This window comes from Pleurodeles waltl, chromosome 6 (genome assembly GCF_031143425.1).
Source record: "Pleurodeles waltl isolate 20211129_DDA chromosome 6, aPleWal1.hap1.20221129, whole genome shotgun sequence".
In the NCBI taxonomy this organism is placed as follows: domain Eukaryota; kingdom Metazoa; phylum Chordata; class Amphibia; order Caudata; family Salamandridae; genus Pleurodeles; species Pleurodeles waltl.
Window position 1 is genome coordinate 1,667,072,123 of NC_090445.1, and position 16,975 is coordinate 1,667,089,097.

The 16,975-nt window shown below is 42.3% G+C and overlaps 1 protein-coding gene across 5 annotated transcripts in view; it reads right to left on the reverse strand.

The window, feature by feature from the left end:
- The window catches only part of KCNT1 (potassium sodium-activated channel subfamily T member 1), a 1,355,573-nt gene that overhangs the window by 15,457 nt on the left and 1,323,141 nt on the right, over window positions 1-16,975 (reverse strand). For all 5 annotated transcript variants that reach the window (XM_069241642.1, XM_069241641.1, XM_069241643.1 and 2 more), the window contains one exon: window positions 1,440-1,524. In XM_069241642.1, the coding sequence (XP_069097743.1) occupies window positions 1,440-1,524 (85 nt within the window). The remainder of the gene's footprint in view (window positions 1-1,439; window positions 1,525-16,975) is intronic.

Consider the following 16,975-nt stretch of genomic DNA (forward strand, 5'->3'; position numbering starts at 1 on the left):
CGGTGTAAGGGGTGAGATGAGATGGAGCCAAAAAAACTCATACAATCAAATGCCTACCCGCTGAATGATGATGGTACCCGCTGAATGATGATGGTATGGTAAATGAGTGACAAGCTGCAAGAAGATAGTAGACACACAAACAGCAGGCAAAGAAACTTGCTATTCGTTGGTGTCATGAAAAAGACAAGAAAGAGGACAGGGCAAGTTTTCAGTATAGAAGAGGGAAACTGAGTTTGCTAAAGAACCGGACCATCAGAGAGCCACCATTTTGGGGCAGTAAACCAGTTGACAAAGGACAGGCAAGTGGTTCTGTTCACATGGGGGAAGAGAGTAATCTACAGAGAAAGCACCCTGTGAAGAGAGGCCAGGTAATATGCCTCACCAACAGGCATACTGGCAAAAGGGTATGTCCTTTAAGTTAGTCTACCACTGCCATCAACAGGGAACAACGTTAGGCAGTCAGAAAAAGATGCAAAAAGGCTTCATTCCCAAGTCATACTAGCGCTACTATAACTGTCCAATTAATAGGCATACATGCATCTGTTATTGATACATCTTTTAAAAGGATAAACAATTTCTTGCTTATACCCAACATGGTGTCCTCTATGTTTCCAAGGTAGTAGTATTTCATGAGCGCCAATGGGTAAAAGGGAAGATGTCATTGTGATTCGAAGCTAGTCCTTGGAAACTGAGGAACACTGCATGATTCGGGTAGGGCTAGTGAAGTTTCTTCCTCAGCTGCAATTGCTGCTTCCCCCGGCAAGACATACTGATACAGCTGTGTAACTTTATAATTATTGTGTGAATCCTGAATATTGTCTTCTATTGAAATATCTTGTGTAAGCAGTATGTGTGTTTGTTGGCATTAAAGTACTATTCGGCCAAATAGTATTAAAGATGTCTGTACATGTCTCCAGTTTTGGACTTCTGTTCTTCTCTAGACGTCCATGAGTGCAAATGGAATAGGAATTAAGACATGTCGTCATGTGCTCACCTCCATTGGAAATAGACATATTAGGCATTATTAAATGAGGATTTGAGTTCACTCACTGCTTCTAGGAGTCATGAAAAGACATACATGAGATAGAGTTTCATCAAAAACAATCTCTTCTCTCTGGAAAGATATCTTCTGATAGCTCCATAATGTCCAATTGCTTGTCCCTTTGGACAGCACATAAAACTATTATAGACATTTGAATAATACACTTTGATGATAGGGAATCTTTTAAGGCCAGTGGAAAGTGACAAAGTTCATACTGAACCTTTGTGGTCTGTTAAAAAGTGTTTCTATTGCTTTTGCCGACCTGGAAGAAGAACTATCATCTTACAGTTCCAGCCACCACATATGCATGAGATGTTAAAAACTTATTATCAGTAAAATTCACATAATGTCTGGTACATTGTCTGTCCAAAGGACAATAATCCAAGTGAATACTTACACAATGTCGTTAACTTCCAGCCGTGTATCTGGAGGTGGATTGATGAGGACATAGGACAATGTGTTCTGATGGTCGTTCATTTCATCTACAAGAAAGAATAGAAGTAAGGACCAAGTTGAGGCGCATTTCACACATCTCTAGGTCTGCAGCACCTCCTGCTTTAAGTATGGGTACTGATACATAAAATTGAATTTATTAAAGTCCTCTGTTAGGTTAAAATTTACTCTGGAGCAATGAATTGATACCATAGCATTTCAGATTTACACTAGTCACCCTCATTTGTGTTTTTGCTTGTACAGTTCTGTATTTGAATTTAGATGGACATGTTTGAGATGGAAGGACTTGTGAAGTGCATCTTAAAGGGATCCATCCATCGGCAGATTAGTTTCAGTCTAAATCAAGTGGGCTGTTTTTGGTAGGCTGAATGAATGCTATATTATCATATGAGTCATCATTGGCAGATCATTCAGTTTATGCATCTGATGCTCTCAACAGTTTAGACTTATGAAAGACACTCAGGAACAGAGCAAGACAAGAAAATATGTACCATAGAACTGAACTGGTATATAGATGATTTGAATTGCTCACCTACTACCATTAATATTACTTTCTATTAGCGGAAGTACCTTTGTGATTGTGAAAGATGGTGTCCTAAATACATGTAATCTATGCAACCTTGCCGTTTCTGTTCTTTTTTAAATCAATGCTTGTACGTTTCACCTGATCAACGCGGTATTCCTCCACTTGATAAAAAAGCATCAGTCAAATGATTAGCAACACATTCCATTCACATTAACAGAAAGTTGTTCTCCAATCATCTAATGACAATCCATTTTAATTGTCCTTTGTGTGTTTTCTGTTCATACCTCAAACATTTAAGAAATTAGTCTATATCCCTGACTATTAACTGATTTAAAGTTTCCAAAAATGCTCCTTTTTAATAACCGATAGACTTAGGGTGATGAGATTGATGCAAAACTGGGGGAACGCTGAAAAACATCAAATGCAGATGTATCTATGTTCAGCAGTGGTGATTGTGGTAATTTAAATAAAATATTTATAAAATATTTGTAAAGTATATACATATTGATATATGTGACATCCTTGGCGTGTTTTTCCCACAAACCTTTTTGCTTTCAATTCTCCTGTTTTGCTGAATTTGTTTTTGTTGGTTTTGGGACTCTGTTCACTTTACCACTGCTATTCAGTGGTAAAGTGCTTGTGCTCGCTCATCTTCACAAATGAAAAAAATCGGCATACACCTAATTGGTTCATGTAATTTGACTGTATGTCCCTAGTAAATGGCAGTACATGTACCACTAACTCTGTGTTACCTTATTACATTTAATAAGTGATAACTTTACATTGGGAGCAGGTAGAAATATACTGTTTACACTCAAAGGAATTGTAATTTAACATCCTCTGAAAATGCCACTTTTAGAAAGTTGGCATTTTCTTGTCCTAATCATTTGTGCCTTGTGCCAGTATCCTGGGTCATATGACAGTGAATGGATCTGTAGATAGGGTTGGTGTATTGCTTCCAAACAGTAACACAAAGGAGGCTTAGGTATGGACAGGATGGACAATGCTGGCGGGATGTCTGGGAGGAGCTGCACCTGGCCCACTTACATTTCAGAGGGCTTTGCTTTCTGCACACACAAAGGAATCTGACACTAGGCCTGTGCTGTCTTTTATCGCCCCAGACAGTGTTGAGCCTTGATAGGGGCCAATGTGGGAGTAGGAGAAGGAGTCCTCTTATTGAAATGCTGAAACCAGGTATAAGTATTGGACCTCCAGAGCCAATCATCAGAACACACCTGGCCCTGTGGAAGTTGCAGACGAAGGACTGTCCTGCTACTAAAGGACTACCCTGTTGCTAGAAGGACTGCCTTGCAGTCTAAGAAGGAAGGCTGGACCTTCTTGCCCTCATCCTAGGCTAACCTGAGTGACTCTAAGGATCAGTTGGCTGACCTCCTGTGCTACAGGGACACAACAAGCATCAGAGGCCTCAGTGTAACTGTCCAGCTGACCTGCTACATGGATCTGCCTGGACATGCAACTGGACCTGCCTGAGCCCTGCTGCTGGCCTCTGCTTGGAGTGAGTCCTAATCCCCAGGTCCTTCACCCTCAGTTGGCATCAGAGTGTTCTCCTCCCTGCCTAATTGTGGGTTCCATCGAATCTGATGCAGGCTGATGCAACTCAACACAGGAGCTCGCATCGCAGACCCTTGAAGCTCCAGTTTGGCAGCCTCAGAACGGATGCAGATGCATGCAGGACCTCGCACCACAGCCCCTCACAGCTCCTGACCAGCAGCCTCTTTGGAACTGACGCAGCATGACACAGCTCAATGCAGGATTTCACACTTCAGCAGAGTGCAACTCCTGTTCGGAACCAACGCCAAGCATTGCATGTGAGCTCTTCCCTTTCTGCATTAACATACTTATACCCTAAGCAGTTTCTCTATGAAAGCATCCATTTTGTTTTGCCAGCTACTAAAATGATAGCTTACCCTTAAGAGGCTCTACATTGTAAAGAAATATTTTCTCCAATTTGTAGGAGCCATGGTTAGTGGCAGACTATTACCGAAGCCAGTCAAATGGGTGCAAGAATGATCAAATTTTTTATGAATGAGCCAAATGAAGGATTAAACATTTCCTTAATAGAATTGTGACAAAGCTTGTCTTAACAAGGGATCGTCCTTTGTCATTCACCACAGGTTTCAATGTTCATGCGCCCATTAGCTATCATATTGGAAAGATATGCAATGCATTCATCTCCATATAGAATAGAGTAAGGTTCTGCTCACATTTGGGGGAAGGAAAATGTAGAAGTTTCTTTTTGAAAATGCAAAACAAATGCCCCCCACCCCTGAGAGTTTGGGTGTGGGGGAAATTTGTTTTTGTTTTCTTTTCCCTTGCTGCCAGGTTTTTACTGGTGGTGAGAAACAGTAAAAAAGGCTTTTCACCATCCATCCTAAATAGGGCAGATAGTGTAAAGTCCTTCCATTGAGAAGCCTTACTCCATCAGGCCATCAGAGGAAGCATGCCATCAATGAGGCTCATGGTTGCTCAGTTGAAGGAATAGGTATGATCCGCCTGACTCTAAATGTACCAGGTAGGCCGTCAGTTAGCAGACAGAGTACTGCATCATGTTCACTCCTTAACAGTTTGAAAGTACTGATAAATTAAATTGTTTTAGCTTCCTCATTCACATTTGATAACTAAGCTTGTTACCCTTGGGGACCAAGAAGCCAACTAGAAGAGGAAATCTCACATCCACTTGTTCACAGTCCTGTATCACCCCTCCCTTCTGTTGCAGAATGCTACATTGCTTACCAAATAGATCAAATGTAGGTAAGAAGAGCGTTGTTGCTTTGCCAGTACTTGACTTTAGGCAGGGTCCAACCGAGAGTGCAATCGGTTATGACAAGGTTCACTCATCTGAAATTAAGTACCATGCCTAAGACTCGTGATTGCCAGCTCATTTAGTTCAATGAGGAGTCTACCAATTTACCATTGATTATTTGATCATTTATCTGTTGCATACCTGTGACATGCCCTTGGGTGCGAAAGACTTTCATGGAAGTGATGGGCATGAAGTTGTTCTCCAAGGACCAGGTTGTCGGAAAGAAATATTGTATATGTGAGCTAATGATATAGCCATTCTCAGTGAGGATTGCTGGCCTAATTTTGGAATTGTTTGTCACCCACTTCTTTACACTGTAAGTGTGATATGAGAAGTTCAATGAAGTTAGAGAAAGTGAGCGTACAACCAGTGACATAGCCTGTGCAGTCAATACGATCACTTATGAAGACAATGTGCAGGGCGCCGGGTACAACCAGTAGGGCAATGACAGGCCAGTCATCCAAATTGAACATACAAATCACAATCATTTAATAAATGGCTGCCCATATTGTAGCCCTCAATGGATCAATGGACATAATGAAAGAAGCAGTAGAACAGTTGATGGTAAAACGACCCATCCTGCAAGATAAATTTGATTGTTCAGTAATTTTATCAAAATTAGAGGAAATACCAGAGATGATTACGACACTGATAAACAACTATATGAAACTATTTCCAACTATAATTGGGTTAAACATATAATTAGTAGATTTCCTACCCTTTCTTAAGTCAAACCAGCTAGCAAGTCATCACCGGCAGTGATGGGGAGTGTTGGTGGAATGGGAGTGACAGAGTGCTGCCCAAATTGTATAGTCATTATTTGACCAGACCTCATTATGGTGAGATGTCTAACTGAATGGAACTCTCAACAAATCAACAATCTACATTGCTACAAAAAAGAAAACTATTTTGTAGGAAGTTGAACTGACTTAAAGAATTAAGGAAATTAAATAAAGGTTGTGTGATGAGTGAAGAAAATGCTGAAGCCTCTAATCCTGTGAGAGCTCTTGCAACATTTCACAACTTCAGCTTGCAAATTGCAACAAGGACCTAGTTTGTAGTCCAACATGTATTCTTTAAATGCATAAAAAGGGTATCAATCAAAAACTGAAAGTATGCCTCGCTACAAATTAGTAATCAGCAGCAGACAATTATTTCAGCTACAGCATTTCAGACTGATCAACTAAGTTCTCAAATATTGGTACTGCGTAAAGTATATGTAAATCCCTGTATATTGCTAAGGTAGGACATTAGTGTCATTTCAACAACAAGGCCATTTCAATCCTGTGATAGGAAAGACACAAACATCCAATCCACAAGAGAATAGGATATTGACACACTCCTTAGCAAGCAGAGATTACAATTATTCAGGTATACTGGCCTATTACAATGGGTAGTCCTACTTTTGTGACTCGTGGAACATGTGACTAGGATGGCCATGCCTCATTCTCCATCAGTCTATCAGCTGTTCCTAGCCATCCTTGTATAACTGCTTCTAGTTTGTCATCCTTATAAGCCATTTTCATTCATATTTCTTCAGCCAGCAGTCATTCATAGGCATCTTTTTGCCACAGTTTCAATGAAGGGCCTTGCGGCTGTAATCAGTGTACCATTAACCAACCTTTCACTAGTACTAATATTTTTGACATAAACACCCAGTACACAGTCCAGGTATACAGGCCAAGTATACAGTGTATTAAACAGCAGTCCACCCTCATTGCTGATACCTTCGTCAGAGTGTGAACCACCTGTCTCTAATATGCACAAACTGCCAAGCAAGACCACATCATATGTAAAGTATCCCCCTCATCCTGTTGGCAACATGGGCACTCCACTGACCGTGTCAGATATATCTTGCTAAGCATTCTTGGCATGTGACAGACCCGATGTAGTATCTTAAATTGAATAAGGTGAATTGGCATTACCAATCTTGGTCTTATGATACAAAACTATTCTGGCTCAACCTTAATTGCTAACAATGTGTAATTTATGTGGTATTTTGCAAAAAATGGTAAGCGGGGGAGCGTTCTGGGAGCTGAAACAAATTATCATCATCTCTAATAATCTTAGTAAAAAAACATGTGAAATAAAACCCAATTCTATAGATACCTACAACTCCTTCATGCATTACTGACACACGTCCAAGGAGGAGACTCTATACCTGAATACAGCCCCATGGAGACAAAGGTGCTGATGGGGAGCCTGGGTAGGGGAGGGATCTCACAGATATTCCGCTCCCTGATAGCTAACACAACCCACTCACTCGAGGGGCCTCGCCGGAAGTGGGAGGACTGGTTGGGCCCCATAGCAGAAGAAGATTGGAGAGAAGCATTAATGGCCCCCGCACTCTAATTGTATAGTGCTGCAGGATGGGGCAGGGTTGCCACCACTTTAGCAGGAACTTGCTGAATTTTACCACAGGAATCAGTGATAAATTCGGTCCTGGAAACTGAAAAGCGGTTAGAGCTAAAGAGTATTTTTTTCACTTCTTGCCAAGTTCATAGCTAGGACTTTGTAGGCATATGTAAAAAAAAAAAAGATATTTAATGGGCATGATATGTTAGCCAGAATGAGATATGCTGTTTCCAGGAAACCTGGGCAACAGTGGAGATTCAGACAAATGGATGGGTAACATATTTTGTACTTGCATTAAACATTGGAGTTTTACAGCTATCTACCTATGATTTGGACTGGTTGGGTTTGAGGGCGGAGAGGATGGAATTGGCATCTTTAACGAGTATATTGTGCCTGGAAACAGCAAAGTGGGAATGTCAGATATACCAGCACTTGAGAAGGAAATATGGCAATGGAGAAATGAATCTGTGTAATGTAATAAACACATTAATGGTTAGTGGTGATGTTAATATTACGCCTGTGCAGGGTTTACAAGGACACACGATAACAGAGGATGAAGGTGCAGGAGGAACTCAGCAGAGAGAAAGAATCAGTAAAAAAGGGAAACAATTTAATCTATGATGGCTGCTGGTGGTCTTCGTTTTTGAATAAACTAAGTAGATCAGATATGCTAGTGAGGAACACCTTTACAGATGGATAAAGAACTAATTTTATAGAGTAAGGTCCATATTTACCAAGTTTTGCTGTGCCGCGCAGGGGCGATGCAAAACGTAAATGAGATTTACCAAGCCATCAAGGGCACCTGGCACGGCCCTGCATCGCTTAATAAAACTAGATGAATGCAAGGTGGTGCATTTCGCTGCTTTGCATTACTCTATGGCAGGTAAGTGCCATGGGTGGAGCCTAAGTGTTCCCACGCCTCCACCCATGCATTCCCACACATTCCCACATTTACCAACGCTGGTAGACCTGGGAATGTGTCAGAGTTGTACGCCTACCCACCGGAGGGGCAACAAGGAGAAATATCTTCATTTTTATTCATTGTTTCCTCCTTTTACATGGGCTGCATTGTGCACACACGTAGAAAGAGCAAAATGCCTCTGGGGATTGTGTTTGTACCATGGCACAAGGGAGCCTGCTTTGGCGTTAGGCAGCAGTTTGTGCGTCAGCGCAGGTAGAGAGCAGGAATGCACTATATAATGCTAAATATGACACATTCCTGCCCTCTCCCATTTTAGCAGTGCAGCACAGCACGGCAAAGTGGTTTGCTACTTAGGGTGAAATATTGATAAATATGGGGCAATGTCCTTTTAAACATTGAGGAGCAGACCGAAGTAGTGTGGTTGAGATATTCGAGAGGCTCATTAGAAAGGTCTCTTTCTATCATGAAACAACTTAGCCTGTTTAAAATAGAATAAAATTAGTTTAAATTGTTGGATAGGGAATGTACTGATAAGAAGACAGATCTAAATTTGGCATAGAATTTACAAGTGTAGTCTTGAGGTTCAACTGCTTCTGAGCCTTCTCATAAAAGACTATAAAAACCCACTGGGTTTTACAAGAAATGGGCTTAGCAGAGAATATGGTAAGCTTTAAATATGCAAAGCCAGTGAAGGAATAGTAAATAATTCTGGGGAACGTTTTCCTGGAGATATCTGGGTATGTCTAATTGCTTGAATATGAGAGTTGAAGCATTTTAGTCAGCTGTATTCTTCATGCAATGTTGCGGTTGTACAACCTGCAGGATTAACTCCTTCACTTAATCACCAAGGAGGAGTTAACCCTGCAATGGGTATTACAGTTATACAGGTAGATGGCCGCTCATGTGGTGAATGTGTGTGAACATTGTTTCAGACAATTATTAGTGCATCCTTTTTCTGGCCACAAGATACTGCCAGTGATGACTGAGAACATTAGTTAGGCATTGCTGGTGTTACCACTGCACTTCCTAATAATTATCTGTAACTTTAATTATGGAACGCACACAAATGTAAGACCTCTAGAAGGAAAGCACTTTCCCAGGCATTGGCCAAATTCTCTGGATTTTGCAGGCAAAGTTTTACAAATAGGTCACAGAATACAGGCTAAACTCTCATGCAGAAGAAAGATCCATCAGGTCCCAAAGAGTGTATAGGCCCATACCTTGCACAGCAAAGCATCCGTAAGAGGTCTGGGATTTTAACAGCATTTAACATTGCATAGATCTCACAGTCCTAGACCTATAACAAGAGCACCTCTAACCTACAGGCAGATAAACATTTACAGCAACTGTCTAAAGACTGGGATGTGCAGTATACTAATGCACAAATTCCCAAAGAAGAAATATAAACAGAAACAAATCATTGAGCTAAACATTTCAAGCACCTTTTTGAAGACGTAGGAATAGCTGTGACTGACAACTTCTCCACAGCTCCACATAAGTAATCTAGCGGACTAATTCAACCCCCAAATTGAGCGTGTTTATTTTGGAAGACAGAGAGGAAGGGAAATCTCTTTATTGAAATAAATGGACTTTCTCCTTTAATTTGAGGCATGTTTCATCATCTGGTCTTATCTCCTCCCGGAGATATTTATCCAAGGTGGACTCAACTTCTACAAAGGCATTATGGGTATTATATGTAGGGAAATGAAAAAGAAAGTTACAGTTATTTAGCGGATTGACCCAATGATGTCTTATTCAGGTTCCTTCTACAAGGTAAAAAATAGTGGTGGACAAAAGGAAGTCTCCATCTCCTCAACATCATTTTGTCACCGACATGGTTGAGCGAAACTATTAAGCCTTATGAGTTTGCTGGCTTTCGTCAGGACGTTAGTTACCTTCTATTTTATACCTAGCTACATGAGGAGGGTTATTAGCAGCAATCATCCCTTGAATTGAAGTATGGGTTACGACAGATAGTTGCCTCCCTCTTCATCTCCTGGGTGGGGGGGAGTATTGCTTAAACTATTAGAGTCTATAAGCACACCCTAGATATAAGCAAGAATGATAAATTCTTGACTTGAATGATTTATACAAATGTGTATATTCTTCAAAGGGTCAAAAAGAGACATATAAATACCTAAGCACACTGATAACGTTTCCAATGCCTTAAATAGGGGATTGTGTCCAGAGAACATTTTTCAAAAGCAATATTACCAATCACCTGAAGAGAGTCCCTGTACCCAAGGAAGAAGCCAAGGAAGAGTCTTCACTAACCCCCCCAAAAATATTTCTTATCATGAGTATGTGGCTCGGAAGAGCACACATCACTGCCCTAAAAAGATAATCTTCATTGGTTTATATCTCAACAAAATCTCACTATCTCCTGGGGAGGTTCTATGGCCTCAGTACGTCCCTCAGAAGATACCCCACCAACCCATCAAAAGGCCTTAATGCAAGTAAGGAAAATGTCCTTCTGCTCCCTTGCTGGATGTTAAAAAGGCACCATATATGAGTGATATCAGCTTAGCCTCATCACTTCTGTTTATGTTGTTAATTGGTTTTCAGGCAGTGTCTTAAGGTTATTTGGCTCTAACTATCCAAAATGTTTTTGCATGTTTGGTCATGGGTATGTGAGAAAACTGGGAAAGTGCTAATTATAAAGAAGCTTGCCCATGGGCCTATCAAGCACATTATTGCATGCATTCCACATTTACAAAGTCATTTGATAATGACCAAACTCTCTGTTATTCTAACACCTGATGCACATAATGGGATATTCACAAAGCCAATTTTTATATGAATAAGTAACTCTACATGTGGAAATTTACTCTTATAATAACTTTTGGCCATTCACCATATCCGAGTGTAAAAGTACACAATTAAAACTTATATGTCTCAAGCCACTGAAGCAGAAGGTGGGGTCTGAAAGAAGATCAGATACCACTGCAAAGTGGACTAGTAGATCCTTCACTACCATATTTTATGTTACACACACTTGGTGGAGGCCTACATAACCAGAGAAGAGATCTCCCTATCATAAAGTGTAGGACGTTTAGAAAAGTTTATTAAACGTTCAAAAAATAAGAAATATACTTGTAGGTTAAATATTAATGCCTATTAATATTATATATTTAATTTCAATGTACAACAAATATAAAATTCTACAGCACTATTAACATAATTTTAAATTAAATATTGAATTAACTTAAGCATTAAATTAAATTAAAATTATTTTGCTAAAGCTTTAGTAAAACAAATTCAATTCCATCTTGTAATTATTCATTGTGAATTAACAATTACTAAATATTATGTATATAATTAATTGAAATTATATTTTTTAAATATCTATTTATAAATTCAAATTTATATACATATATAAATGTATATAATAGTGGCAGTCGCCACTAGGTAGTTATAGTTAGGATCAAGTTTCTATAAAAAGAGCTTTTTTTGTTTTGCTAATAATTGAACAGCGATAGTGCCGAAACTACTGGACGGAGTTAGACCAAATTTGGCAGAAAGGTAGGTGCTGGTTGAGAAATCAACCTTTTTTTGCTTTGGTGTAAATCCGTTCAGTAGTTTTTGAGAAATTAAGGAGAAAAAAAACTGAATTGTATATCTAGGGATGCAAAGGATTCGCAATCCCTCCTGATCTCGTGATAAGATCTGATTGGCTGTCAACGCTTCCATCAGGAAGTGTTGCCAGCCATCTTAGGACTCGGCAGCTGAGTCCCAAAAAAAAAAAAAAAAAAAAAAGAAAAGGGGGCAAGGTAGGGATGTCCTGACCCTTTAGCTTTGGTGGTGGGGTCCAAAAAGCATTTGTTTTTTTTAAAATTGCTGCGATTTGAGGTGGATCAGGAGAAAATGAAAAAATAAACGTGTCACAGGCTTCTGCGCTTCTTATTTTTTGACCCCACCTGGGGGCATTCTTTATATGAGTGTGGGGGGGCACCTGGCCCCACCACAGCCCCGGGGACCACCACCTCCCCAGGGCGATTTTCATAATATATGCAGGGGGCCCGCCACCTCCCCGGGGCAAATTTCTTTAAGTGTGTAGGGGGTGGCCCGTCGGCCTCCCCTACAGTTCTGAGGACTGCCACCTCCCAAGGGCACTTTAGAAATTTAATGCGGGGGACTGCAGCCCCTACGGGGACCACCACATCCCTGGGGAAAATTGCTTTATGTGTGTGGGGGAGGCCCGTCAGCTTCCCACCCAGCCCCGGGGACCACCACCTCCCCGGGGCTATAATAAAAAAGAAAGGGGGGCCATTCTGGACCCCGTTTGTGCCCTACGGATCACCACCTCCCCGGGGCTATGATTGTTGGGGGGGCCACGCGGCCCCCGTCAAGGACTTTCTGATGGCCCTGGGGACTGCCACTCCCCAGGGTCGGCTCCTTCTATGTCCCGGGGTGCCCACCCCCGGGACATAGCTGTTTGCTGTGGCTTGGCTGCAGCTCCGAAGGTCTGGTTTTAAATGCCGGTACCTGTCAAGCAGGTTCTGCCATCTGAAAGTGGACCTTTCATCTCTGTCACCTGCACGCATGCACAAAACAGAGATGAAAGGTTTGCTTCAGCAACCATGGAGCTGCAATTAAGAGCAGCTCCTTGGTTGCTGAAGCAGTGAGACTGCGTGAGAGGCTTTGAAGCTTCTGTTGCGGTCCCAGATAGCCCGTAAAGGGCATTTTGTTAAAAAATAAGTAAATAAAGATTTAGGGACCCTGGGGAAGCCCTTAAGGACTCCCTCGTGGTCCGAGTTTGCCCATAAAGGGCTTAGAAAAAAGGAATACAAAAAAACAAGTAGCTCAGTGTGAAGGTCAAAGACCTTCACACTGAGCATTGAGGGTTCAAGTCCAGTCGGACTTGCTTTCCTTCTTTAATTTTTTTTTTTTACCTAAAAATGTTTAATGGTCATATGTAAGGGGAGTTCACTTTTCAGATATAACGGTTACATTTTTCTTTTAAATTTGTGCAGAAACTTCTTGTTCTATCTATACTGTACATCAAAGCCTAAAAACTCTCTATCTCTCTCCTTCTCACTTTCTTTCTCTCTCTCTTTTTCAATCTCTTTCTCTCACTCACACAACCACTCCAACACTTATACACACACTCACAGACCCACTCAGACACTCATGCACCCACTCACAGTCTCACTCAAACCCTTGTCTCTGAAGTATGCACTCAGACCCTTGTCACTGATGTACGCATTCTCACACCCAGAAAAGTATACAGTGACTATTCATTCATAGCGTGCCAGCCCAAACCTAAAAACATATTTAGAAAACCATAGACAAATCTTGTTGTGTAGTAGATATCGTTACCTATCATAACAAGCTTCACATATACAACAAAAAAGTAAAAATAAATAGTAGCTATTGCTATATTTGCATATATAATAAGTAAGACAGAGATGATACTATTAAAATGTTTAGGAAATTCGTCACATAAAATCAATATTGAACAATTGAATGACCATTCTAGTAGTAATCAATGCTCACAAAAAATGATATAGTTCATTATCTTGGTTCATACCTCTATCTTTGGCCCATAATTTGATACTCCTTCGGGCTTCATTTTTTCTCAGATCTGCCATGCGATCCCCTCTTCTCAGGTGGGATCTCACGTGATTTATTCCCAGGAATTTAACAGTGGGAAATTCAGTTCCTATATGTGTTTCATTCATATGTTTAACTAATGGAGATATCTTGTCATTATTATATTGTCTCATATGTTCTTGTATTGGTTCCTTAAGCGCTCAGATTGTGCTACCTACCTAGATAGTCCCACATGCACATAAGAGTAGATATACTACAAATTTTGTATTGCAGTTTATGAAAGAATCAATCAAATATGTTTTACTCTGATCAAAACTAAAATGATGTGTTTTGTGCACCACCAGACTGCACATATTGCGGTTTCACATTTAAAGAATCCCTTAGGGATATCTCGTAACCATGTTTTTATAGTGGCATCGTGTAAAAGAGGCAGGAAGCTGTTACATATAAAATCTCTAATAGTTTTACCACTCATATGTATCATTTAAGGTTTGTTTGGAGCAATCCGTGAGAGTGTGGTAAGTATTGTACTACACAACTAAATGCAGATCTAAGCAAATGGCAAGATTCATGTTTGATTATAGATCTAGAACATAAGTACATTTGGAGCCCCCATCTGAGAATTCCATGTATTTATCAATCAATCAATCAATCAAGAAATTTGTATAGCGCGCTACTCACCCGGAGGGTCTCAAGGCGCTGGGGGAGGGGGGACCGCTACTCCTCAAACAGCCAGGTCTTGAGTTGCTTCCTGAAGGAGAGGTGGTCTTGGGTCAGACGGAGGTGGATGGGGAGGGAGTTCCAAGTCTTGGCTGCCAGGTAGGAGAAGGATCTTCCTCCCATGGTGGCTTTTCTAATGCGTGGCACGGCGGCGAGGGCGTGGCTGGTCGATCGTAGCTGGCGGGTGGGAGTGTAGAAGGTCAGGCGGTTGTTGAGGTACCTGGGGCCCAGGTCGTGGAGGGCCTTGTGTGCGTGGGTGAGGAGGCGGAACGTGATTCTCTTGCTGACGGGGAGCCAGTGCAAGTCTCTCAGGTGTCCGGAGATGTGGCTGTGTCGGGGGATGTCAAGGATGAGGCGTGCGGAGGCGTTCTGGATGCGTTGGAGTCTTTTCTGTAGTTTGGCCGTGGTTCCGGTGTAGAGGGTGTTACCGTAGTCCAGTCGGCTGGTGACGAGTGCCTGGGTGACCGTCTTCCTGGTTTCGGTGGGGATCCATCGGAAGATCTTTCGGAGCATGCGTAGGATGTTGAAGCATGATGATGAGACGGCGTTGACTTGTCTGGTCATCGAGAGGGAGGAGTCCAGGATGAAGCCCAGGTTGCATGCGTGGTCCGTTGGTTTGGGTGCGCTGCCCAGGGCAGGGGGCCACCAGGAGTCGTCCCAGGCAGAGGGTGATGATCCAAGGATGAGGACTTCCGTCTTGTCTGAGTTCAGTTTCAGGCGGCTGTTCATCATCCACTCGGCTACGTCTTTCATCCCTTCGTGCAGGTTGGTTCTGGCGGTGGCTGGGTCGTTGGTGAGGGAGAGGATCAACTGGGTGTCGTCGGCGTAGGAGATGATGTTGAGGTTGTGATGGCGTGCGATGGCTGCGAGGGGGCTCATGTAGACATTGAAGAGGGTGGGGCTGAGTGATGATCCTTGTGGTACGCCGCAGATGACTTCGGTGGCCTCGGATCTGAACGGGGGAGGCGGACTCTCTGGGTTCTTCCGGTGAGGAACGAGATGATCCACTCTAGTGCCTTCTCTTGAATTCCGATGTTGCTGAGGCGCTGCACTAGGGTGCGGTGGCAGACAGTGTCGAACGCTGCGGAGAGGTCCAGGAGGATGAGGGCCGCTGTTTCCCCGTTGTCGAGCAGGGCTCGGATGTCGTCAGTGGCTGCGATGAGGACGGTCTCGGTGCTGTGGTTGGCTCAGAAGCCGGACTGTAAGTGGTCGAGGGATCCATTAGTCTCGAGGAAGGCGGCCAGCTGTCTGTTGACGGTCTTCTCGATGACTTTGGCAGGAAACAGGAGGAGCGAGATGGGGCAGTAGTTCTTGAGGTCGGTGGGGTCTGCTGATGGTTTCTTCAGGAGGGCGCTGAGTTCGGCATGCTTCCAGCTCTCCGGGTAGGTGGCGGTGTTGAAGGAGCAATTGATGATGTCCCGGAGATGGGGTGCGATGACGGAGTCGGCCTTGTTGAAGACGTGGTGGGGGCATGGGTCGGTTGGTGATCCGGAATGGATGGTGTTCATCGTATGGATGGTGTCTTCGGTGCTGACCGGGGTCCAGGCGCGGAGGGTGGTGTTGGGGGGCGTCGGTTTGGTGGTTGGGTGCGTGGTCTGTGCGCCGAAGCTGTTGTGTATGTCGCCGATCTTGCGGTGAAAGAACGAGGCGAGTGAGTCGCAGAGGTCTTGTGAGGGGGTGATGTAGTTGTTTCCGGCGCTGGGGTTGGAGAGCTCTTTGACGATGCTGAAGAGTTCCTTGCTGTTGTGTGCGTTGTTGTCTAGTCGTTCTTTGAATGCTGTCTTGAACATTTTACAAAAGACACACAAAGACAAGGTTAAACCACCAGGCGTTCAATTATATCAGGTATTGGATCTCCTACGAAGAGACTATCTGAATATGGTGAAATTTTCTAAAATCTTTTGTTTGAAATCTACCTGTTTTTTTAGAAGATACTAAAGACAAATTGAATAAATTAGAGGATTTACAATGGTCAACAGTTATGACATGGGCTACCTTGGATGTCACATCTCTTTAAACCTGCATCCCAAACATTTGTGGCTTAGAAGCAGTCAGATATTTTTTTATCCATAAGGTCGGCATCCTATATGGAACATACAGACATGCTAATTGATATGATTGATTTTATTTTGGAAAACAATGTTTTTGTCCATGAAGGACAGTGGTATAGACAAGCCCAAGGAGTAGCAATGGGCTCGTGTTTTTCTCCCTCATATGCTAATCTGTATATGGGTTATTTTGAGCTAATTCATTTATGGTCCAAAGGCCCTCCTCATCTGACAGAACATGTGCATTTTTGGGGCAGATATATTGATGGCATTTTACTTATTTGGACAGGAACTGAGGCATTGTTGCAGAATTTCATGAGTACTTGAATAAAAATGACTTCAATATACAGGGAGTGCAGAATTATTAGGCAAATGAGTATTTTGACCACATCATCCTCTTTATGCATGTTGTCTTACTCCAAGCTGTATAGGCTCGAAAGCCTACTACCAATTAAGCATATTAGGTGATGTGCATCTCTGTAATGAGAAGGGGTGTGGTCTAATGACATCAACACCCTATATCAGGTGTGCA